The following is a 25,134-nucleotide window of genomic DNA, read 5'->3' on the forward strand; positions in this document are numbered from 1 at the left end:
TCTAGAAGCATGCTGGGGCCTAAACTACATATTCTTATTTGCAGAAAATGACACAAACTCATCTTTCAGCTTTGCTGATAGTTTTGTTTCTTATATATGTTACAGCCATGTTGTATATACCACTTACACTGTAAAAATTTTTTTAAATTCTTCCCTAAAAATATATATGTATTCAAAATTTTATTATACTGGATGATTTACTTCCATAGATGTTCTCTATAGCATTTAACCTGAAAAGTAAAATTGGCCTATAGTGACACTGTTGGTTTCCCTCCAGCCCCCCATCCCAGTCACTTCCAATTTCCTCTTTCTGACAGAGCCTCTATTTGTTCAGGGCTCATCCTCCCCCACAAAGTCATGTCCTTCAGAGAGGCTGGCCTGTCCCCGGCCCCAGGACGCCAGACTTGATGCTGCTCAGCCAATTATGGTGCCAACATACCCCTTGCCAGTGATATGTTTAGGCTCCAGCCTGTGACCCAACACTAGTCAATAAGAAATGGGAAGCACTTGGATGGAGAGGTCTGGAAAAGACTCATTGTTTTTAAAGAGACACAAAGAAGTATTTCTTTTTTTTCCTGCCTCTGGATGTTGTTCTATTTGGGTGCAATGCTTGTAATGGCTGCAGACATTTTGCCACCTTGAGGATAAACCTGCCACACTGAGGATACCAAGGATGGCAAGGCAGGGAGGCAGAGAGAGTCTGGACTGTCAACACCACAGAACTGCTGAATGAACTAGCTGACTCTTGGGCCACTCTGCCTTGGGACTGCTTGTACAGGAGGAAAAAAAAATTCCTTATCATTTACATTTATATATGAGTTTTCTGTTACTTGCATCTGTTACTTGGATCCAAAAACATCCTTGTAAGTACTGAAATAAAATCTGACAGTTGAACAGGAAACAATTATTAGTATGATTGAAGAGGCTGGAAAAGATACCCATCCTACTTCATTTCCTAAGATGTATAATTTTCATTCCTTTATACCCATAAGGTAAACTAGATATAGAAAGCAAAATTCTTAGAAGTCAGGAAGCTATTAATACTTTGTTATCCAGGACTGATAGTCCCTGTGTAAAAGTAATTCTGTATAAAGATGTGCCCCAATTACCTAGTGCTAAAGTTTTTTAAAGTAGAGCTATTTTATTTAAATATTTTAACATATGTTTCTCAACTGCAGGATTCTAAGACTTGGTTTTTAACTGACATGAAGTACCAACATAATAAAACATAAACATACACCAATGAATTACACTATTTAACCAAATGTGCTTTACACACATTTGAATATATCTTTTCCTTCAGTAGGAATCAAGTTTCATCAAACCTTTTAAGTCAGTGCAAAACTGCTTTTACTTTTCTTGATTTGAATGGGGCTAGCCTAAATTACAGTCAAAACCACTCACCAGGGAGTTAGAGACAGAAATAAAACAGATAAAGCAGGAGCTAGCTGGTAACCTCTACCTCTCCTCTAAGAACTAAGGAAGGAGAAAAGTGGTGATGAGGGCAGAGAGAACCATCTTACTTAAGTCTTCACTTCCTGATGTGGGATAATGTCCAAGGAATTTTAAGTCCAAAATTTAGGATTAGACCATGCATAATGACTCTTCATGTAAAACTGTTTTATGTATGTTGCACACCCAAGACAGACACACAGAGAGAGAGAAACAGAGAGAGGAGGATGCACATAAGCGAGAGAGAACACAGAAAACATACTGACCAAAATTCTAACAATGGTCATCAGGAGACTGCAGAATCTGAAGAGCTTTTGCATACTTTGATTATTTTTTGCTTATCTGTATCATTCAAATGTTCATAATGAGTACATTAAATTTCATAACCAAAAAGTTATGCATGACAGCATGGATAGAACTTGAAGGCTTCATGCTAAATGAAATAAGTCAAACAGAGGGAAAAAAATGTATCCAATGATCCTGCTTGTATGTGGAATCAAAAAAAAACAAAAGAACAAAAACTAGCCAAATTCATAGAAAAAGAGATCAGACTTGTGGTTACTAGAGAGGGGATGTGGGGGTGGGGTGGGGAATTAGAGAAAGGAAAAAATATATAAACCTATCTTTTATTTTGGGGGGGGAAAAGTTGCCATAATGTTTTGGAAAAAGATCTTTTTCAGATCTTTTTCAAAGTCTGACTATTTATCATAAAAAAAAGAAAAGAACAACCCAGCAGACATGACACCAGACCATAATGTTCTTCAAACGTGTCATACTTTCCAACTTTGAAGTACACTTAAGACCCACACAATATATAAAATAGTATCTTTTCCAAGACCAAAATGCCCCATAACTGCAAGTAATTTAAATTTCCCCTGCTCAACACTGTAATGAAACTTATTCTGTAATAACATAATGCCTTGTAATGATCTAGTTATTGAGGACTTTTGCTGTCTTTAAGGAAAGCTGTGGTTCTGTCATTTACCAAAAACCGTAGAAAAATAATAGAGCCAGGTAGGAAGAAATTATCTCTGCCCAGTCACTCAATAACTTGTACTGAGTAGGGACAAACAAATGTGTGACATCCCCAAATGGAAAAGGTGATGAAATTTCAAATCCGGATAAGGTTCATTTCTAAGACCTGGTAGTCTTAGCATACATTAAGTCATGTTTCTTCATTCTGTGTAAACCTGGAACTGACAAGCAACTACCAGAACAGAATTTCCATCTGTGCACACCTAGCAACAGCAGTTCGTAAAAATCACGTGTTTTCAATTAACACTGAGCTAGAGATCAAGGCTCCCCCAGGCCTTTCCATGAAGAAACACAATATAAAGTACAAATGGGGCCCTAACTTAGCCCGCACCTGAAATGGAGCCAACCACTGGCTTTTCTTGGCAATCATTTATAAAGATAAATTAATATTATACTGACAGATCAGCATTATCCTGTGCTCATTCTTTTTCAGCTGCTGGCAGATCTCCATTTTTTGTCAACATCAGGGGTAGTCTCTAATGTATCTGCTCTGTGTCTCTTACTAGAATTTGGGGTAACACAGCAACCCTGCCTCCATACTGTTACAAGCTTGGGCTGCTCTGTGGGCCCCGTCACATGGCCCCACTGCAGTCTAGCTTCCCTGTCCCATGGGCTGCAGTGTTCTCCTCACTACTCACTTCTGCAATAAGGCCAGACACAAGCCACGTGTGCTCTACCTTCCTCAGAACCTGGGACTGCCCTGTCATGGCTTCCACAGCCACTCACTTTTCTTCCCCGGCACCACTTCTTTTTCTTACCTCTTCCTTTTTCTGTCTCTAGCCACTGCTCAGTATTGGGACACAGGACAGGACTTCTAACAAAATGAGCCAAAAGAACATAAAGCTTTCTACAAAGAAAGGTCTTAAAGGTGAACTCAGGTCATACCCCTGCTCTTACTTCCCAAGGGGCTCTCCATTTTACCTTATAAGTCCTCCCTGAGACCTACAAGCCCCACCTGGTCCTACCCTTTCCTCCCCCACTCCCAACTCCTCCAACTCTATAGACTTCCACTAGATTCTCAAGCGTATTTATGACTTGGAGCATGCACACTTTCTGTGTGTGCAGATTCTCTCCAGGAATTACTGTTCCTTCTGGAACACTATTCCCAGAAATAATCACCAAGCTATGCCCTGCTTAACCCAGGTCTTGACTCTAAACCCCTCTTCAGAGAGGCCTTCCCTGACCCAGCTGTCTAGACCAACATACAAACATCCCTATCAAGCTTCATTTTCCTATAATCATTACTTGCAATTATATCATACATTTGCTTGTTTTTGTTTCTTATTCATCTCCCTTAATAGAATCTCATGAAATTGGAGCTTCATTTGGCAAATAGCAAGTCCTCAGTAACTATTTGTAGAAATGACCTAAAAACAAGGTATACTGTCTAACACAGACAGAACTCAAGGGTGGTCAATCCATTTATTAGAACAGTAACCCTTACTTCCCTCAAATTAGATAAACCTTCAATTGTAACTCCCATAGTCTTAAGTAGAACTTACAGAATGTCATGTAAGGTTTTCTCAATGATCTAGGATTATTAACACAAAAGGCAATGCCCTTGTGACATACATGGGGATGAGCAGAGATATTAGCAGTATTATTTTCTGTGGGAATGTATCAGTATGCCTTTCCAGAACTATTCTCAGAAATATATGAGCCAGAATGAGACTCAGTCCTCAGGAAAAGGACAAATGATATACAGGCCAGCCAATCAGAGTACTCCATCTCCCTCACCCAGTGTTGGTACAGGAATGGGCACATGACTCAAGTAAAGCCAATCAGAGTGGTCTCAGGACCTGGCGCCCCACGGGAGGAGCCACTAGCTTTCGGGGACCATCTCTCTCGCACCTGGCAGAGTCAACCTAAGAATGAAGCAGAAGCACAGAAAACAAACAAACAAACAAACATGGAACCAAGAGTGGAGAGGAGTTATTTTTCATCAAGGGAGAGTAAAAAAAGAGAGTGGACATGAGAATGAGTGAGTTCCCTGGACTCCACTCACCTCCCTGTCAACAGTCATACATACTTAAAGATAAACGTTCCCCTAGAGTAGTTGTATGTATCATTAAGTCCCCCTTTTCTCAAGTTAGTTTGAGTTTCTTCCACATGCAACCAAGAGCTCTGACTAGTATAAATATGTTCAACATATATAGTTGACCCTTGAACAGTGCAGGGATTGGGGGTATCTACTCCCAGCATGTAACAAATTTTGACTCCCCAAACTTAACAGACTGTTAACCAGAAGTCTCACTGATAACATGAACAGATAATTAACACACATTTCATATGTTGTATATATTAAATACCATATTTTACAATAAAGGAAGATAGAGAAAATAAAATGTTACTAAGAAAATCATAAAGAAGAGAAAAGACATTTACAGTACTATTGCATAGTTATCGGAAAAACCCCACGTATAAGTGGACCGACGCAGTTCAAACCTGTTGTTAAGAGTCAACTGTACTACCATTCTGGTGGAGCAGAATAATTTTAAAAAGCAAAAAGATCCCCCAGCTAGTTACACACCCAGGTGGTTGTCAGGGGCTGAAGAGAGGAGGGAATAAGTGACTGCCTAATGGTTACAGGGTTTTCTGTTGAAATGATGAAAATGTCTGGACTAAATAGAGGTGTGATGATTGCACAGCACTGTAAGTGTCCTAAATGCCACTGAATTATTCACTTTCAAATGATTAATTTTATATTATGTGGAATTCACTTCAATAAACAAAATGTTAAACAAGAAAACAATGCTGCAATGCATTTCTTAATAGCCATTAAGTATATCATAATTTCTTACAAAAGGAAATTAAATCAAATGATATGTACATTTTTTTCATTCATTCAGCAGCTACTTATTGAGCACCTACTATGCACTAGGAAGAGGGCCAAGGGATATAGGGAGAACTAGGGAAGGAAGGGAATCAGGAATTCGGCCTGAGGCTGCCAAGTGAACCTGAAGACATCTATCCTCACTGCCTGAGTCCCAAAGAAGCCACACGTACTCCCAAACTCCGTTTTGAAGTCCAAATATTCCTAACAATGAAAGGGGGCACTGGGCTTAAAAATGGACTTGAGTTTTTAGGATCTGACCACAGGTAGACAGGGGCCAGTAGTACCAGGAAAAGACCTGCAGTTTCCTATGCAGTCATGGTGGATCTGAGTCCGGGACCAGCTGCTTCCTAAGGCAGTACCTATGACTCTCTACCCCAAGCCTCCGCATGTTCATCTTTCAAATGTTATTGTGATTAAGAGAAAGCTCTGTCATCAGGCACACCTGAGGTGGAATCCTGACTTGGCTACCACAGGGCCACCAGCCTGTTTCTGTTATGGGGAATGTGTGTCTATAATTTTTCTGTAAAATGGGAACAACAGGCTACCAACCTCATTTAGTAATGGGAGGGCAAGCACTATGGGGAAAACTAAAGGAGTAGGAAGGGGACAGTGAAGGAAGAAGAGTCTAAAGGCCCCCATCTGGCATAAAGTCCTGCCCTAAGTCTTATCTATTCATGTTTTAATCTTCTCTTTTACTGTCATAAAATATGCATACTATTCAAGTGCTTTCCCCTCTCTAGGCCTCAGTCTCCTCCATTTAAAAAGTGAAGGGTTGGCCTAGAAGAAATTTGTTGCTTAGCCTCTATTCAAATGCAGCTGACTATAACATTAGAGGATTTTCTGTACTTCTCTTGAGTGTGACTTAGCAGCAGTTTTTTATTTGCAGAGCATTTTAACAGTCAGTCATCACGGAGCAATATCCAGGTACGCATTTTATCAGGAAGGTAAAAGGAGGGGTGGGCAGGGGACACAGGCTGCAGCCAGGAGGGGACAGACCAGGCATGGTGCACAGCATGGCAGGAGCTGCAGAGGCTGCTTTCCAACTCAAGCACCAAAGAAGCCTATTGTATGGCTCCCACTGTATCTAGGAGTCTCGTTAAGTTTGTTTTACCAGTCTTTTTTGACAAGTGAGGCCTTTAAAACATGTTTCCTCATTGTGCAGAGGGTGAAGTTCAATCCAAACATTTGTCTACAGAAGAAACTGGGAGGATCCGACTGCCAGGGGACCATCATAAACTCCACTCACACCCGGGGGCCCCAGGAAGGAGTGCTTCCTCAGGAGGCCCTGATGGTGGTTCTGCTCTTTTCTCCAAATGTAATTGCTTTTGCCTTCTGAATTTAATAGAGGTTCCAAAATTGATTCCTTGTTTAGAGCATCTCACAGCGTTACGTTGAATAGTCAAGATAATGCACTGAAAATAACTGACACAATGGTTCGGTGCAATGGTAAACAATGCCCGTTTCAGTAGGCAGGTATACTTGCCCTGAAGGGTAGTAGCAGCTGGCTCTGAGGATGCCTTCAAGACCACAAGTCTCAGGCAGATGGAGATGGAAGTCTGCAGCTGGGCAGAGTTTGAGGCATTTTGGCCAAGCAGCAGATGGCAGCCAAGGCCAAGGAATAGGTAGCAATTGGCACACAAGACTCCTGCCATAGCAGAAACTTGTAAATTTGACTGCAGCAACATCAGCCTTGTGCATCTTTAGGCATAAACCTGCTGGGTAGACATGGTCAGTTAGATGTCTGGGCTTTAGTGCAGCCATGAATATAAGGCCAAATAGTCTGTGTCCTTCCCCTTCTTCTTGTGATGATGTGAGGCAAAAAGATGCCCATGTGATGACACAGGTGAGATGGATGACACAGACATTGTGATGTCAGGTCACTGAAGGCTACTACTGACCATCTGATGATTCATCACATGGAGGCGCATCTGCTTCCTGACCAGGGATGACGTGGTTATTGAAACTGTGGAACGCAAAACCGCAGACAGAGGGAAGACTATGGGCTCCTGGGTAGTTCAGTTGGTTGAGCGTCCAACTTCTGCTCAGGTCATGATCTCCTGGTCCTGCATTGGGCTTGCCGCAGCTTCTGATCCTCAGTTCCCCTCTCGCTCTGCCCCTCCCCCACTCACTCTCTGTCTCTAGCTGCCTTTCCTTAGACTTCAACCTTCATCTATCCTTAGGGGAAGGAATAAAGGCCAGTAGCTAATCTTGAAAAATCTGGAATCAGATTACTTCATTTAAAACCTGACTTCACCGCTCACACTGGTCTTGTGATCTCAAGCAAGTGTCTTAATATTTCTGGTCCTCAGTTTTCCCACCTTTGGATGGGTGTGAAGGTCTGAGCCTGGGGCACTTGGTTGGCTCAGTTGGAAGACTGTGTAACTCTTGATCTCAGGGTCATAAGTTTGAGCTCCATGTTGGGTGCAGAGATTACTTAAAAAAGAAAGAAATAGGGGCGCCTGGGTGGCTCAGTCAAGCATCCAACTCTTGATTTCAGCTAAGGTTCTTGATTTCATGGTTCTGTGCATTTGAGCCCTGAGTCAGGCTCTGCTCAAATGATTTGTACATTTTTAAGACCACTGGCATATTCCAACAAATTACTTTTCAGAAAGATCATACCAAATTATAGTCCTGTCAAAGGTGTGTTGGAACCAGGAGAAATCATTCAGGGAAACACACACACACACACACACACACACACACACACACACACCAGCAACTTTGCTAAAATAATAGGTAAATACATTTTAATTTATAAGTTTAGATATTCTGGGGCCCTGGGTGGCTCGGTTGGTTGAGCGTCCAACTTTGGCTCAGGTCATGATCTCACAGTTTGTGAGTTCCAGCCCCGCACTAGGCTCGCTTCTGTCAGTGCAGATACTGCTTCAGATCCTCTGTCCCCATTTTCTCTGCCCTTCCCAGGCTCATGCACACTCCCTCCCTCTCTCTCAAAAATAAATAAACATTTATAAGTTTATATATTCTAGATAACTGAAGAGTGGCATATAAACCAATGGGTCTTGTCATTTCTTCATCTGTGACATATATACATACATTTTAAACATTATGATTTTTCCTGTTGATATGTAGGAACTCTCTGTGTATTGACGACATTGAGGATATAACTATATCCTCTAAGGTTTAAATATTTGTCCAGTTCATTATTTACTTTTTACTTCAGTTAAAAGTGATGTGGATGTGTCCGTGTATATATTTATTTTAGGAGCAGGAAGAGAGGAACTGAACCCTTCTCTCAAACATAAACAGCTGTAATATGATACACACACATCACACACACTAGGTGACGCTTTTACTTCTACCTAAGACTTGAGCATAAGCTCTACTACGTCAAGCCTAACTAACCCAAACACATCTCCACCTTATCAGATATAAAGTCCATGGGAAAGAGAAGTCTACATTGTTTGCACCAGAAATGTGACCAGACAGAAAACACATCAATCTCTTTAAAAAGTTGCAAAGAAGCAACATGTCATCTGTTCCCCTCTCTTCCATGCAGTCTTGAAAATACTATCAAAGATTTCATTGAAAGAATTTTCACTAGTTATACCAGGTCCATTTTTGGGATAGTGACTCAGTTTTGGTTTTTACAAATTTACAATAGTGTAAATTGTAAAATTTTAAAATAGTGTCTCTCAAATTGTTTCCAAGAAAGAATATCTAGGGTACTTGCCTAAGCCTTCCCCAAGCCCATCCTTACCAACAGCCTCCTTGTCCTGCTGCCCTCCACCCCCAAACTCTTTTCCCAACCTCTTCTCCCTTTAGTCCACACAAGCAGTCCTTTCTTACAGCTGTTCCCCCTTGGGATCAGAGGGGAGGGTCTGATAATGAGTGCATGTACACGAGGGAGAAGGTTAGGGGACTCTCTCAGGAGACCTTAATTCATGGTCTCAAATAATTAATTTTTTTAATGTTTATTTACTTTTGAGAGACAGAATGTGAGCAGGGAGGGGCACAGAGACAAGAGGAGACAGAGAATCCAAAGCAGACTCCAGACTCCGAGCTGTCAGCACAGAGCTGGACGCGAGGCTCGAACCCACAAACTGTGAGATCATGACCTGAGCTGAAGTAGGACGCTTAACTGACTGAGCCATCCAGGCGCCCCTTGAATCATTACTTTAATGATGGGAACATCTGGCTTGTGAAAACAATCTTTGGGTCAGGAAGGCTTTTAAGAATTTTTCAAAACATCCACACAGGTGGCTGCTACTCCCCCACAGACTTACATCCATCTATGTGGGAAATCACATTTTGGTTTTTTTTTTTTTTTTCAATAGTTATTTATTCTAGATTTGGACTGCAAGCTCTGGCATCCCCAATGCTGTGTATAATGCCTGACACATGTTGTGTCTAGATAAAAAATAACTGTTAAATGAACAAGGGGACTCTGGAGCCCAGCTGCCTGGGTTCAAATCCTAACTCTGTCATTTATCAGCTGTGTAAACTTGGACAAGATTCTTAACCTTTCTGTGTCTCATCTGTAAAATGAGGATGATAATATTACCTATCCCACTTGGGAGGACTGCATGAGTTAATGCATGTGAAAGTATTTCTGGCAGTGTGTGGCACATGGAAAGTGCTGATTAAATGCTAATTATTATGACTATAAATAAGGAAGTATGTTACCAAAAGGAATCAGCATGAACAAGAAGCTCTTCATGTTCTCAATGTATTTGTCATCTAGTAGGTGAGATCTGGCAGAACACAACTAAGTACAATAGGCAAGCAACGCCAATGAGAGGTTCCAAGTGCTATGGGAATTCTGAGAAAAGATCATTTCGGGACAGAGGGACAAAGAAAGTTCACGTGGAAGATGTAGTGTGCTTATGCTGTTTCCTGGAAGGGTTTTACATGGTAGGATGGGCAACACCTTCTGGGGAAAGGGATGGTATGTCAGTTGGGGCTCCCTAAGAAATAGACACCAAGATAGGATTACACCTGCAGGAGATTGATCGGGGGAACTGTCTGTGAAGGGGGAAGACCTGAGAAGGCAAGGAGAGGCTTCACCACAGTGAAGGTCTGACCCCTGCAAAGGAGAGGGGAAAGAAAGAGGGCTGGGGAGGAAGAGTCTCAGATCCAATTCAGTTGTGAGAAGGTCTTGACCACACCAATGGGGAGTCCTCAAGTCACGGCCACTCTTCAGAGGCATCTGGGTCTTGCAGGAATTAACCACATTAGTAATCTCTTGCTCAGTAATTGCAAGTAGCCCAAGAGAAGCTCAGCTTTGGCTGAAATGTTGTGGTGAATCCAGAAGGCAGCAGCTAGATATCAAGTCAGTCATGCTGCCCCCAGTAGGGATATGAGTGGTGCATTCTCATAGTTGCCACAACTGGGCACAAGAAACGTCATTAGTACCTATGTGTCCTTGAAACCATGGTTGAGTTTCAGTGAATACGTGCCATCACTTAAAATCAAATGCAAGACAATATCAAAGGGATCTTTATCTTTTTAAACTAAACCACATTTACAAGAGCGAAATTACGTATCTACAGTTAAAAATTAGAAATACTTTTAAAGTATCTTTCAGATGTGGTTTCAGTTTCTAAAAGAAGACACAAAACTGGTTATGAAATATCTCTTCTGTAAAAATCACAGTTAAAAACTTGAATTGGGCATTCAGAACATACTCAGAAACAAAGCTCGACTAAGAATCTAGAAGGTAAATCCTTTCTGAACTGGTTGCTTAAGGAAGCATATCGATCCAAAGAGAATGTGAGAAAACATTTTGCAAAGGCGTAAGGTGCCACATGAATATGGGATATCAGTGCAATCTTGTGTAAGGTTAAGTCACATTAAAGGCAAAAATGGAGATCAAAATTGCACCTGACAGGTCAGATGGTCCCGCAGTGAGAGGTGTGAGGGAAAGAAGACCACTGAGAACACAGTATGTCCTGGTCTTGCCTGATGCTGCTCTGGGGTACATGGTCACCAAGCAGAAGGGCAGGCAACATCTGCACTATACACACACACACACACACACACATACATTTCCCCATTTGTGGCCAAGCATTTAATACAGAAGTTAAATATATTTATGAGATGACTCCACAGAAGAATAAGAACAGCAATCTTACAGATTACAATATTTCCTTTATTTAAGGGGATACATGGCACAGGAAAGGGAAGAAGACATCCTCAATTCCTATCACTACACCAGCAAGGAAACTAACTCAGCAGTTGACACTACCTCTTACTTTCCCAGAGAAAACAAAAGCCATGGCATGAGAGCTCCCACTACAGACCATACTTTACTCCATTTTTACCCCCTTTCTCTCCACAGTTACTTCAATTTTACTCTTTTATTAGTTCCTTCTCCTACATACATAAGCTCAACTTTGCTCAGCTCTTAAAAAATATAAGAAGCATATCTACACATATGTACCCACCCACCCATCTCTGATCTGGGATTTCCCCCTTTCATTCAGGCAAATTAATCTGTATTCTTTCCATTTCAAGACCCAGAAATATGACTCAAACTAGCTAAGCAAAAACAGGGTGTTACTACCACCTGCAGCTGAGAAGTTCAGGGGTGGAGATAGCAGACATGGCTGAACCTCTCACTCAACAGGGTCCAGTGGGCTCTTCTCGCCCTCCATGTCTGTGCCCTGCTTCTCTCTGAGTATGAATTCAATTTGAGGCAGGTGCCCTCGACACTGGGGAAAGATGAACACTAGCAGCCCATGCTACACCCTCATGGTTTGCAATCCAAAAGGATGGGAGCTCTCACTCTCCCGGCACCCGTGTTCCAAATCTCAGGAAGACTGAGACTCCCAGGCCATCCATCAAGGGGACACATCGGGTTTGGCTCCTATCCTATACTCAAGTCTTCCTGGTTCCCAACATCTACCCACACCACAGGATAAAAGCCACTGTACTTAACTCCATGTGGCCACACCATTACCCTCACACAAGTCCCTCCCTCTGCAGTCCCCTTGTCCCCAACTTCTCCTCCTGGGAAACCCTGTATTTGTTATTCTGAACCCACCTCAGACCTCATCTCCCTCAGGAAGCACTGGCGACCTCTCCAAGGCCAAGAGCCTTTTTGCTGTTCCTCTTCTGCACCTTGTGTGGCCACCTCTGCAGCTTTACCCACTCTATAGAGGCACTAACTCCTTCATGCCAAATGTAGTTGTTTATGTGTCTGCATCTCCTATTAAACCGTTAAGTTCTGGGCTTGTGCCTTATTGACCTCTGAATACACAGCCCTCCCGAGCAGACAGACAGATACATACACACCCTTACTCTTTCACACTCTTGAAAAAATGTCTGTGGAACTGAAATTTTTTAAAATTCCAAAAACAAGATAGATCTTTACTACATTTATATATTATTCTTAATTTTACAGTACAATAACTTATATCCCTCCTTTAAAGGATAATTTTAAAATCTGGGGCACCTGGGTGGCTCAGTCACTTAAGCATCTCACTTTGGCTTAGGTCATGATCTCATGGTTCATGGCTTTGACCCCCCCATCGGGTTCTGTGCTGACAGCTCAGAGCGTGGAGCCTGCTTCAGATTCTGTGTCTCCCTCTCCCTCTGCCCCTCCCCTGCTTGTGCTCTGTCTCTCTCTGTCTCTCAATAATAAATAAATGTTAAAAACATTTTTTTTAATAAAAAAAGAATAATTTTAAAATTTAAATTGATGGGCACCTGGGTGGCTGAGTCAGTTGAGCATCCTACTCTTGATTTTGTCTCAGTCTATGTTGGGCTCCATGAAGAGCCTGCTTGGGATTCTCTCTCTCCGTTTCTCTCTGCCCCTATCCTGCTCGCATGTGCAAGCACACTCTCTCTCTCCCTCTCTGTGTCTTAAAATAAATATCTTTTAAAAATTTAAATGGAATGAATTTGCTATTTTGAAAGTGAATTTTTTTAAATAAACAATTCTCTACAGTTTTATGTATGGAAAGATAAGTACTCTAAACAGCTAGTAAAAGTATTCATACCCAACTGCCAGTAACGCACTTACAAAAACATAAAAATAAAAATAAAAATAATAAAAGTTTACATCAAAATATTCTAGGCTTATCAATGATCTCTCTTCCCGGAAGTGGTCCCAAACAAAACATCTGAGCTCAATTAGACTTTTACCCCAGGTTCTTCCTTCTCACATCAGAACTACAGACATCCTCGGGGCACATGGGTGGCTCAGTCGGTTAAGCGTCCAACTTGGGCTCAGGTCATGATCTCACAGTTCGTGGGTTCGAGCCCTGCGTCGGGCCCTGTGCTGACAGCTCAGAGCCTGGAGCCTGCTTCGGATTCTGTGACTCCCTCTCTCTCTGCCCCTCCCCCACTCGCACTCTGTCTCTCTCTCTCTCTCAAAAATGAATAAACGTTAAAAAAAATTAAAAAAAAAAAAAAAAAGAAGAAGAAGAAAAAGTACAGACATCCTCAACCCCTAGAGGCAGGGATTGGTATATCTGCATTTCACATATGTGTCTAAAGTTCATTTTATATTCCAGAGGATACAGATACTAACAGATACTAACATTTTAATGTTAGTAATTGATAAAAAATTAGCAAAGGGAGCATATGGCAAAATGACTTTGCTTCAAACAAGGTTAAATGAGAGAGACCACACTAAGACTGGCTGAAAAGCCTGAAATTGCACCTCCGACTTTGCTCTGGTTGTAGAGCGTCCTTTGGCAGTAATGTCCATGCAATATTGTACCACCTGTTAGGCCTGCCAAGGGCACAGAGAGGCCAATGAACAGAAAAACACAAAAGGAGTCTCTTTATTTTCTGCCATGCTGAAATCAAATACAGCCTCAAGTCTCCCTAGAAGAATCTAGTAAAACAGAAGAAAGCAGCACAAGTCAAAGCAACATTTTGGGGGGACATGCAAAAACCCTTGGGCTTTTGTTTTTATGTTAACATTCACTGTGGTGGGTAAATATATTATCTGATATGTAAATATACTTCTGAGTCAGGTAACTAGCAGAGGCATAAAATGGGCTCCATAATCAGGAATCCTGGCTCTGCTACTTATGGACGGGGTGCTAACAGACAAGTAGTTAAGCGCACAGAGCCTTGGTTCCCTCATCTATTAGGTTGAGAGTAAGAGCCTCCTACCTTGATCAGAGGTTGTGGGAAGATTCGATGGAACCATGACGACAATAGACAACCACATCGTAGCTTTTATCCTCTTATTAAGCTCCAGACCCCATGTCCAACAACCTCCCAGACATTTCCACTTGGATCTTGCCTTTTGCTCAGACCAACACCCATAACACCAAACTCATCTTCCCCTATCATCAGCCAGGATCTCCTCCCAACTCCTCTGGTCCTATCCCTGACACTCTTACTCTCCAAAATGCCTACCACCAATTATCAAATTACACAAATGTGTTTATTGCTTGTCAGACAACAGTGGAAATGGTAGTCTCAATCCTTGCTGTTAGCAGGCTCATTGGGAGCAACACTTAGGAAAACACAGTGAATCGAGTTATAAACACATTCAAACCCAGCAATTTGACCTCAGTGGAATCTATCCTAATGAAATAACACAAAATACAGACAAAGCTGCTTCCCAAGGTGTTTACAGTGGTATGATTTACATCAGAGAAAGAAAGAGAAAGGAAGGAAACAATTTAACCATCCAGGAAATGGTAAGCTAACTTACCCTGCACAGTTTCAACAAATGTTTGTAGTTAATAAAAATGAGAGGGGGAAAAAAGGTACGAAAATGTTAATAAGAAAATAAGTTTAAAAGGCAACATTTAAAATTCTAAGTGAGGGGCACCTGGGTGGTTCAGTTGGCTGAGCGTCCAACTTTAGCTCAGGTCATTATCTCGCAATTCCTAAGTTCAAGCACCACACTGGGCTTGCTGCTGTCAGCCTGTCAGTGCTGAGCCCACTTTGGATCCTCTGTCATCCTCTCTCTGCCCCTCCCCGACTTGTGCTCTTCCCAAAAATTAATAAATATTTAAAAAATAAATAAATAATAAAAATAAATAAAATTGCTCAAGTGAACTTGTCCCTACCTAAAGCAATAGTTGAAATATACCAAAATGTTCCATGTTACTCTGTCCATATATAGAGAGCATTTGAGAGAGACTGCTCTCTCCTCTCTGGTTTCAAATATTTGGCCCAAACCCTGATGTCACATGATTAGACTTGACTATGGCCTCTCATCCTAGATCTCTTCTCCTTCAGATTGATCACTCCTCACCTGGCTTCTGCAAACCTCAGTTTCATTACTTTACTTAGACAATCACTAGTTCCTGCTGCATTGGTCCTTTGTAATCCTGCCCCTCCTCTCCATTCGTGGAGCACCTCATTTCAGACCCTTATAATCTGCTTCTTCACTGCCAGTAGTGTCACCCTTCCCCTCCGGTCCATCTTCCTGACTCTGTTGACAGGCAGCTCTCAAGTCTTATCATTTGACCTACTAAGAGTTCTTCAAGTGGGCCCTCTCACCTCCAAGATAAGACATGAGTTTCCAACTCAGACAAACAAGACCTTTTCTGATCTGGCCCCCCAACTGCCCCGGCTTCTGCCAGTCAGGCCACCACTCCTTTCCCCCACCAGTATCCCCCAGTCCAACTCACCGTTCTGCCCCCACCCCTGGCCTACACAGCACTGTAATCACTCATCTGACACTGTGAACACCCTCAGGGCAAGAGTTCTAGCACTCTATCTCATGACCAACATTACTCGATTCCCTCACCAGACAGGAGGAACTGGCAGGTTGGTTGGTGTTCCTCACCTTTACACATCATTGCCATGCATATTTTCACTGCCAGCTTCCAGGTCCCCTTGCTTGGAACTGTCCTCCCCCTGCCCTTCCCAAATTCTAACCTTGCTCTGTCCAGTATGTAGCCACTAGCCACATGTGGCTGCTAAGCTTTTAAAATGCAGTTGGTTTGAAAGGAGATGTGCTATAAGTATACAACACACACTAGATTTCAAAGACTTGGGGTAAAAAATATTATTTTATATTGATTACCTGTTGATATAATACATATTAGATCTGTGGGATGAAATAAAATGTATTATTAAAATTAATTTCACCTGCTTCCTTTTTTTTTTTAAATGTGGCTACTAAAAAATTTTAAATTAAACATGTGGCTCACCTTATATTTCTATTGGACAGAACTAGTCTAACCATCCTTAGGGCCCAGGATGAGTAAAACCTCCTTCAAGATGTCCTTCTCTTTGTGCCACTCTTAATGATCTTTTTTGACCCCTTGAAATCCTATATTGAAGTCCACCATAAAAGCCACTATCTAAGTACATACCATACTATATGCTTACTAATTACATCAAGTCTTCTTGCTACATCAATGCCATTTCTATTTTAGGACTCAGAGTAGACACTCAACTTTCAATTAAACATGGAATCTTTTCTGTGGCAAGACAGCAATACAGAGAATTTTTTTGGTTTCTGTTTTGTTTTGTATACTCATTTACTTTCCCACCGATAATGTCAACAATGCAGGGAGAATTGGAACTCAGGGGACCTAAGAGCTCATAGTTCTGTCTGTGATTAACACAATATATACAGATCATTTAGTACATCGCTTGGCCCCTTGTAAGGTCTGCCTGTGCCTCAGTCTCCCCCTTTGTAAAATAAACTTAATAATATCAGACCAATCTACAATATGTAGCCAGGTTAAAGTAGCTAAGCAAGTTCTAATTTGAACCATTACCATGACTGAGAAAATTCTACTTTCCACAGTTCATTTTGTGTTTCTTAGCCAGTTTTAGACTAATTTTTATAAAGAGAGAACAAATTCACAGCAATTATCAAAATATAAAGGGGGGGGTGGGAAACTACCTATCAAAATACTTGTCCTATCCTATTAATGATGGGAGGAAAGTAATGGGAAAGGGAACTGTTATATGCCTGCTCCAAGCTGAAGTAGTTTATATATTAAGTCATAATAACCTTTACAAGGCAGACATTACCATACCCATTTGACAGAGTAAAGAAACTGAGGTTCAAAGACAGGCTAGGTAACTAACCAAAGTGATGAAGCCATAACTGCAAATTCAGATCAGTGGTATTGTCTTTCTATGTAAAAAAAAAAAAGAACACCTTTATTATCACTTGACGATAAAATATGTGAAATGCAAATGTGAATATGCAAATAAAAATACAATAATAATGTATATTCAATTCCTTCAAATAGTTTTCTTAATCTTGGCCAATTCCTATCTTTCAGATCAAGAGGCCATTTTTTTCTAAATAGGCTTTTTCTTAAAGTAGCAAACACGGGGCACCTGGGTGGCTCAGTCGGTTAAGCGTCCGACTTTGGCTCAGGTCATGATCTCACGGTCCATGAGTTCGAGCCCCGCGTCGGGCTCTGTGCTGACAGTTCAGAGCCTGGAGCCTCTCTGACCCTCCCCCGTTCATGCTCTGTCTCTCTCTGTCTCAAAAATAAACATTAAAAAAACTTTTTTTAAAGTAGCAAACAAATAAGGTATATGATATGCTAGGAACAAGTACATTAATGTACTGTTTTTCTTTAAAGCTTTTAATTTTTTATATATGTATCTATTTTGAGAGAGACAGAGAGAGAGTGAGTGAGTGCACAATCAGGGGAAGGGGAGAGAGAGAGAGAGAGAGAAGGAGAGAGAGAGAGAGAGAGAGAGAGAGAGAGAGAGAGAACCCCAAGCAGGCTCCACACTTGGCAACGAGCCTGATGCAGGGTTTGATCTCACAACAGTGAGATCATAACCTGAGCTGAAATGAAGAGTAGGACGATTAACCAACTGAGCTACACAGGTGCCCCTTTCTTTGAGGTCTTTAAAACATAGTTGTTAGCAAAAGTTTACATTAGACATTACAAGTAGAATTCCTCAGACACATTTACAAAAATCTAGTCCCTATGGATAAAGATTGCAGCAATAAAGTAAACTGGATCATTCCACAAACAAATGCATCAACAAGAAACCTAATATCAAAGAACCTCTCTTTGTTACAAAACTGAGGTCATTATGAGCTCAATGAAATGAAAAAGAAAGTTCCTCAAAATAGGATATGCACCTTAAAGTGAAACCTCAATTACACAGCCTTGAAAACTAACTTTCTCAGAATTGTAACAATGTATTGTATATCTCTAAGAAACCAAACTGATCTAGGTTTAATTGATTCTGCCTTTACAAAATGTAGCCAACTTAATCCTGCAGACTTGGAAAGAACAAAAGTTCAAATTCTCTACCACAGGAAAAATTCCAGAGTATCAAATGCTTTAAAATACTGTTCAAGTCTCCTTTATCAAAAATGTCCCTGCAGTAGGTGTTAATCAGTCACTACTAAAAACTCTGCACAATGCAAGCTGTGTGTGCATGAGATTTTACTACAGGAAGCAGACAGTTCAGTTTACCAAGGACACCACATTTCACTTTCAAAAGTCTTGAAAACTAATCCCTCTAACAGTAAGTAACTAATTTATGTTTCATTCCAAACCGAACAAGATAGTGTAATCTCAAGGAATTCGAGATTGTGAATAACTTCACTTGGAGAAACCAGGTAGGTGTGTGTTTTCTCAGAGGTGCTTCACAGAGTATAAATAGAAATACTTAGCAAGTTTTAATCTCATGAACAAGATCTTTATTTAAAATTCTCACATATAAAATGAATTATTTTATGCCATATGTCCTCAAGTGATAGGCACTTTAGACTATGTGTCCTACATCAGGTGATTTTTGCTCATTTTAAGAATACAAAAGACATCTAGAAGAAACAAGGTGTTCTTTTCTCACACCCCCACCCACGCAAAACACTATAGACAGCACAGGTGTTTGGTCCTTAACAAAAGTTAAGACTAAGTAGGTAAGAAAACAAAACAAAGCACAGCCTAGCAAAGCAGCTACAGATCACATGCAGCAGGTGACAGGAAGCCTTGTGAACACCTCACACCCACAAGGACGAGCTTCATCACAGGTCAACTGCAGGGCCCCCAGGGCTCCACAGAACCTCCATCCAGCAGTCCATAAAAACGAAATAAGGCAAAGAACTATCACTGTCATCTTGGCAATGTCATCTTCAAGCGGCAGCCTCCTTGAACCCAGGAAAGCCACCCTTCCCTCCAAGAAGACAGGAGGAGCCCCCCTTCACACCAAGGACACAAAGAAACCTAAGCAGTCAGACCAAAAATAAAAATAAAAATAAAAAGAGGAGCATGGGAAGAGGGATGACAGCTAAATTTAATTTATCCTGGGAGCACTTCATGTCTCAGTCTATTTGAAGACTCCCAACTCAAAAGTAAAAATAAAATTTAAGGGGAGCGGGCCCACGAAAGAGATGACAGTTCGATTAAGTCTGTGCTGGGAACACTTAGGAGACTCAGTCTACTAAGGGTGTCAAGAGTCCAAAATTAAAATTAAAATTAAAAAATAGGAGAGGAGGAGACAGTTCAGTGTGTGTGTGTGTGTGTGTGTGTGTGTGTGTGTGTGTGTGTGTAGCACCTGGAGTCCAGGATTTGCTGGGGAGGAAAGAGTCACGGCTCCACCGGCCTCGAGGTGACCCGGCACGAATCTGGGGTAAATTTACACTCTGGGCGACAGGGCAGAGCCCGAGGGCCAGAGTGCCCGCTGTTGGGGAACAATGCCGGGCGCCAGAGAGGAGGGTCTGACACCGCCCCCCCAACCCCCGATGCCGTCTGCATCCCAGTCCCGACCCTCGTCCGGCCCGCGTCCGGGCAGGTGCCCCCAAGCCCGGCGCCCCGGCTCGCGCCTCACCCAGCAGCGCCCGCAGGTGCTTCAGGCGGGTCAGCACGTCCTTCTTGGGGTCCAGCACCTTCTGGGTGGACTTCTTCACATCCCCGTGGCTCCTTCGGGAGAACATCCCGCCGCGGGAAACCCGAGCCCCGCCGGCGGGGCAGGAGGCGCCTGCGCCGCGCGAGTCACCGCATAAGGTCCGGGCCGGCGCGTGTCGCGCGGGCCACTCGCCGCCCCCCGCCGGGCCACCGCCGCTACCGCCGCCGCTTCAGCTGTGGCTCCAGGAAGAAGGGGCGGGCCGGGTCCGGCGAAGGGCGGTGCAGGAAGGCGGTGTCGACGCGGAACCGACGGCCCCGCCCCGCGGGAGGTGCGGGCGGGCCCTTCGGGCGCGGCGCAAGCGCGCGCCTTTCGGACCCGCCTCGCGGGGGCGCGCCCGGAGCGCAGAGTCGGCGCCGCGAATCACAAAGAAGCTTGCCCCTTGCACAGGCTGTACTACAAGTCCCAGAATGCACTGCGAAAAAGTCCTCCAATCAGGCAGGCGTGTCTTAGGCACGATGGGAGTCAATGGGTTAGGTCTGAGCACGTTATTCCTCTTCAACAGGCCGTGTGCCGCAAGTTCTCCAGGGAAATGTAGTTGTGCAGGGGGGGAGGCGACGCGACTTGTTTCCAGGGTTCCCCAAGCCGCTGGACAGCATCCGCCAACCCCATCCAGAGAGGCCCAGAGCTCCCACACTTTCACTGCTTGGTGTGTGCTACCCACCCAGTTCACTCTAGTGCAACGTGACCCACAAAAACATCTCAGTAAGAAAAGTTTCAAGGCTTTTAAAATGCAAACCATTTTCCGTTTTGGCTCAGGATTCACACCAGGAAGCGAATCGATGTCCCTCGACAGTACTAAAATTGGAGCTCCAATTTCACACTAAAATGAATGGCTTTGACAGCAAGAAGAGCATCCCCAGACTCTGGGTGAGGAGTCCAGCCAGTCCCCTTGGTTCCTGGGACCCAACTTCACTTAGGGTATAAAGTTCCCTTGCTCCTCAGGATCTTGTCTCTTGCTTTATATAGGAAGTGCACATTCTCTGTGTTGTGCAAGGCTGCATAAGAATCCAGTAGCAGAACCAGAAATAGAACCTGAGGGACCTGACTCTCAGGCCGGTATGCTTTTTAAGGCTAAGTGCCTGTAACCTCAAGCAAAACTTTGAGATGAAGGATGGCCTGGAGGTTTCTTACAAGAGATCTGTAGCGTTACTTACTGGCATCTGGATCCTTTGATGCTCCAAATTTTGACAAAATTTGAGCAAGTACTTAAGCTGGCTGTTTAAAACCATGTGGTTTCCATCCAATTAGGACAACACAACATTTTCTCATTCAGGGGAACCTGTAACTTGGGGCAAGAGCTGGGGATTTGCAATGCTTTGTATTCTCATAACTAGCATGATATTTAGACTCTAGAAGCAGTCAATAAAAGTTTGTTAAATAAGATGAATAAAGAGCTAAAATAGTCCTATTTATCTCATCCAGGCATGCAAAAACATATCTTCTGGTTGCTAGAGCCTCTCTTTATTTTTAGAGTTGTCAAAATAGCATTGATAGAATGAGAACATATTCATGCAAAGAAATATTATTCAGCTATAAAAATATATATATATAGCTATAAGAAACCCAATAACATGGGTGAACTCAGATCCAGAGATAGAAGCCCCGCACCCAGGATGATGTCAGCTTGGGTACCCAGAGAACATCTCAAAAAGGGCCACAAACCCTCCAAGACTGTTGCAAGAGAGAAATAACCTTTTCTTTTAAAGCATTTTAGGTGTCTTTGTCACAGCAACTTGGACTGTACCTGGTTGTACATAGTATGTCAGAGTATTCACTGCCCCATTCCTTTAGAAGAAGATACCTTTCATTCAAAAAAATAGGATGGACTTGTCTTAGGGAATTCAAACTTTCTATTGTAGAGCAAGCTGTCATTGTAATCAAACATTTATGGAGCATCTGCTGTGTACAAGGCATGAATCTAAACCTTGAAGATAAAAAGATGTATAAGATACAGCCTCCTGACTTCCAAGGCTTCCAGTCTAGTCAAAGGGCAGAACAACTGAATAAACGAAGAGATAAATGACAACGTACAGTAAATATGTGACACTGCCAAAACTTGGTAGTACCAGAAGCAGGCATTCATGCACTAACTTCATCTCATCCATTATATCTAGCCTTTAGTTGCTGATGAAAATGTAGAACTCCAGATCTTCTCTAAAAAATGCAAGAAATATAAATTATTACTTTGATGGTTTTTCACCCACGTGTAATATTCCACATGAAACAAAAATAAATAAAAATACTGGTCATATTCTGTTGCTCTCAAAAATCATTCCTACTGGACGGTGACCTCCTTGAGGTCATTACCCTCTTTTTAATTAACTCTTTACCCCTGGAGTTTCAGAGTGCCAAGCACTTTACATACACTTACATGCTATTGAATAAATGCCCCACTTTCATTAATAATGATAATGAAATCAAGAGTTAAAAACTTGTAATGCAAGTTAAAACTACCCTGAAATACCACTTGGATTAGTAAACAAAACAAAACAAAACAACCCACAAAATTTGACAGTACACTTTGGTAGCAAAGCTGCAGAAAACCATACCTGAAAGAAGTATAAAATAATAGTACAATTCCTATGGAGGGGAATTTGGCGAAATTACATATTGTTTGCCCTTTGACACAGAAATCCTACTTCTAAGAACCAACTCTGCCCCCACAAATGTAAAACCACATGTGGAAGGTTATTCCTTCCGCAAGTGTTTATAATAGCCAATGTATTGTGTTGAATAGATATAGCCATATCCTAATCCCCAGAACCTGTGATTGACTTTTTTTTTCTTTTTTCAGAAAAAGGATCTGGGGCACCTGGATGGGTCAGTTGGTTGAGGTTCCAACTCTTGATTTCCACTCAGGTCATGGGACTGAAGGTCGTGGGACTGAGCCCCACACGGGGCTCCGTGCTTACATTTTCTCTCTCTGTAATAAAATAAACTTAAAAAAAATAGTAAAAGGATCTTTGCAGATGTAATTTAGTTAAGGATCTCAAAATGAAATCATCTTAGATTATCTTGGTGGACCCTAAACCTATTGAGTGTCTTTATAAGAGATAGAAAAGGAGAAGACACACAGAGAAGGCCATGTAGAAATGGAGGCAGAGATGGGAGTCATGTAGCCATAAGCCAAATGATCCCTGGAACCACCAAAGCTAGAAGAAACAAGGAAATATTCTCTCTGGGAGTTTTCCAGAGGGAGCCCAACCCAGCCATCACCTAGATTTCAGACTTCTGAACTTCAGAACTATGAGAAAATACATTTCTGTTGTTCTAAGCCACCTAGTTTGTGGTAATTTGTTGCAGCAGTCCTAGAAAATGAATACCATCTGATACTGGAAAGAGCCCAGTGTGACTGTCTAGCAAGACCTTGTTGGATATAGTGCATATATACACAGCAAAAGTGGCTGATTGAATCCTGTACACCTATGCAATGTAGTGCTGTGCAGTCGTATGCAAACATAAGAAATAATGAGGAAATTTCCTACATCCTCATTTTACTTAATCTTCCAGATATATTGTTAAATATAAAAGAAATAAAACGTAAAATACATGTTTATTTGCTTTTTTTATTCAGAAGGAAACATGGAAAGGATAAATCAAAAACCAACCAATGCCGACCTAAGTGGGATGATAGATGGGGTAGAATGGATAAGAGATGGGAGAGTCCTCTCCAAGTATACCTTTTTATATAATTTAGACTTTTGAACCATTTAAATGTTTCACATATTCAAAAAAAAAAAAGAAAAAACAAACCTTATCATTGAAAATGAAAAGATATATAGAATAAACAAATGAACCCAACCATATATCTAATTGGTAACATAACTGTATAAAGAAAATAATTACTTCAAGTGAATTTTAAAGATAGTATTCTGATTATAGACCCATAGAGGGATATATTCTAAAGGCAAAAAGATCTGCAAAGAAATATTAACTGCTGTTAGGACCATGGATTTTCAGTGTAAGAGAAAAGAGACACACAAATATCAAAAACAAAGAAAGTCAGTAAAAACTCTGTAAAACTAAATTTTACCTGGAAATATCAATTTGAACTCGTGGTTCAAAAATACATGCATGGGCCAAAGTTCATCATTTTCCATACAGATATGTAGTTCTTCCTGAAGTATTTATAGAAAGACTTTCCTTTCTTCCATTGAATTAACTTGGTACCTTGGTCAATTATCAATCAACCATAAGTGTGTATCTATTTCTGGACCCCCTGTTATGTTCCATTGATCTAGTTTAACTTTAAACCAGTACCTCTCTGTCCAGATTACTGGAGTTTTGTTCTAAGTCTTGATTTCAGGTAGTGTATATTCTTCCTGTTCAAGATTATTTTGCCTATTTAGGTCTTTTCCAATTCTACGTGAATTTAATTTAATTTAATTTTATTTTATTTTATTTTATTTTATTTTATTTTATTTTTTGAGGGGGAGGCACCATGAGTAGGGGAGGGGCAGAGAGAGGGAGAGAGAGAATCCCAATCAGACTCCACACCCAGCACAGAGTCCCACCTGAATCTTGATCTTATGGCCATGAGAATATGACATGAGGTAAAATCAAGAGTCTGACATTTAATGGACTGACACTCAACCCAGGTACCCCCATATAAATTTTAGAATCAATTTATCTATTTATTTTTTAAAATCTGCTGTATTTCCTACTTTTTCTAATCTTGGGAAGAAACTAGAAGCAGTGATGCCCAGTAGCAATGAGTATACCTAGCACCTAGATCTTGGTTTGCAAATATCATTTCCACTCAAAGTAATTAGGGTTCTTTAGAGAAATGGATGATTCTGGGTCTGGGAAAGAAAAATATAGAGTGAATATAAGACTGTGTCCAAATATCAGTAAGAAAGTTTCTAAAACATAGAAGCTAACTTGAAGGGGCTTCTTATGGCAAAATGTAAGATAGTCTGATCATCAAAAAGAATGACTTTATTGATTATAATACTTTGAATAAATGAAAATTCAGGAATCCATAATTATATTCTAAAGAATTATTTTCAATATCCTAGCTGGGTGTTTCA

The 25,134-nt window shown here is 41.5% G+C and overlaps 1 protein-coding gene across 8 annotated transcripts in view; it reads right to left on the reverse strand.

Annotated features, from left to right (window-relative positions):
* RALGAPA2 (Ral GTPase activating protein catalytic subunit alpha 2) overlaps positions 1–20,382 on the reverse strand; it is a 324,892-nt gene extending 304,510 nt beyond the window's left edge. For all 8 annotated transcript variants that reach the window (XM_045445466.1, XM_045445467.1, XM_045445465.1 and 5 more), the window contains exon 1: positions 20,027–20,382. In XM_045445466.1, coding sequence (XP_045301422.1) covers positions 20,027–20,132 — 106 coding nt within the window. In that variant the 5' untranslated portion in view covers positions 20,133–20,382. The remainder of the gene's footprint in view (positions 1–20,026) is intronic.
* Between the last annotated feature and the right edge of the window lie 4,752 nt (positions 20,383–25,134).

This window comes from Leopardus geoffroyi, chromosome A3 (genome assembly GCF_018350155.1).
Source record: "Leopardus geoffroyi isolate Oge1 chromosome A3, O.geoffroyi_Oge1_pat1.0, whole genome shotgun sequence".
NCBI lineage: Eukaryota > Metazoa > Chordata > Mammalia > Carnivora > Felidae > Leopardus > Leopardus geoffroyi.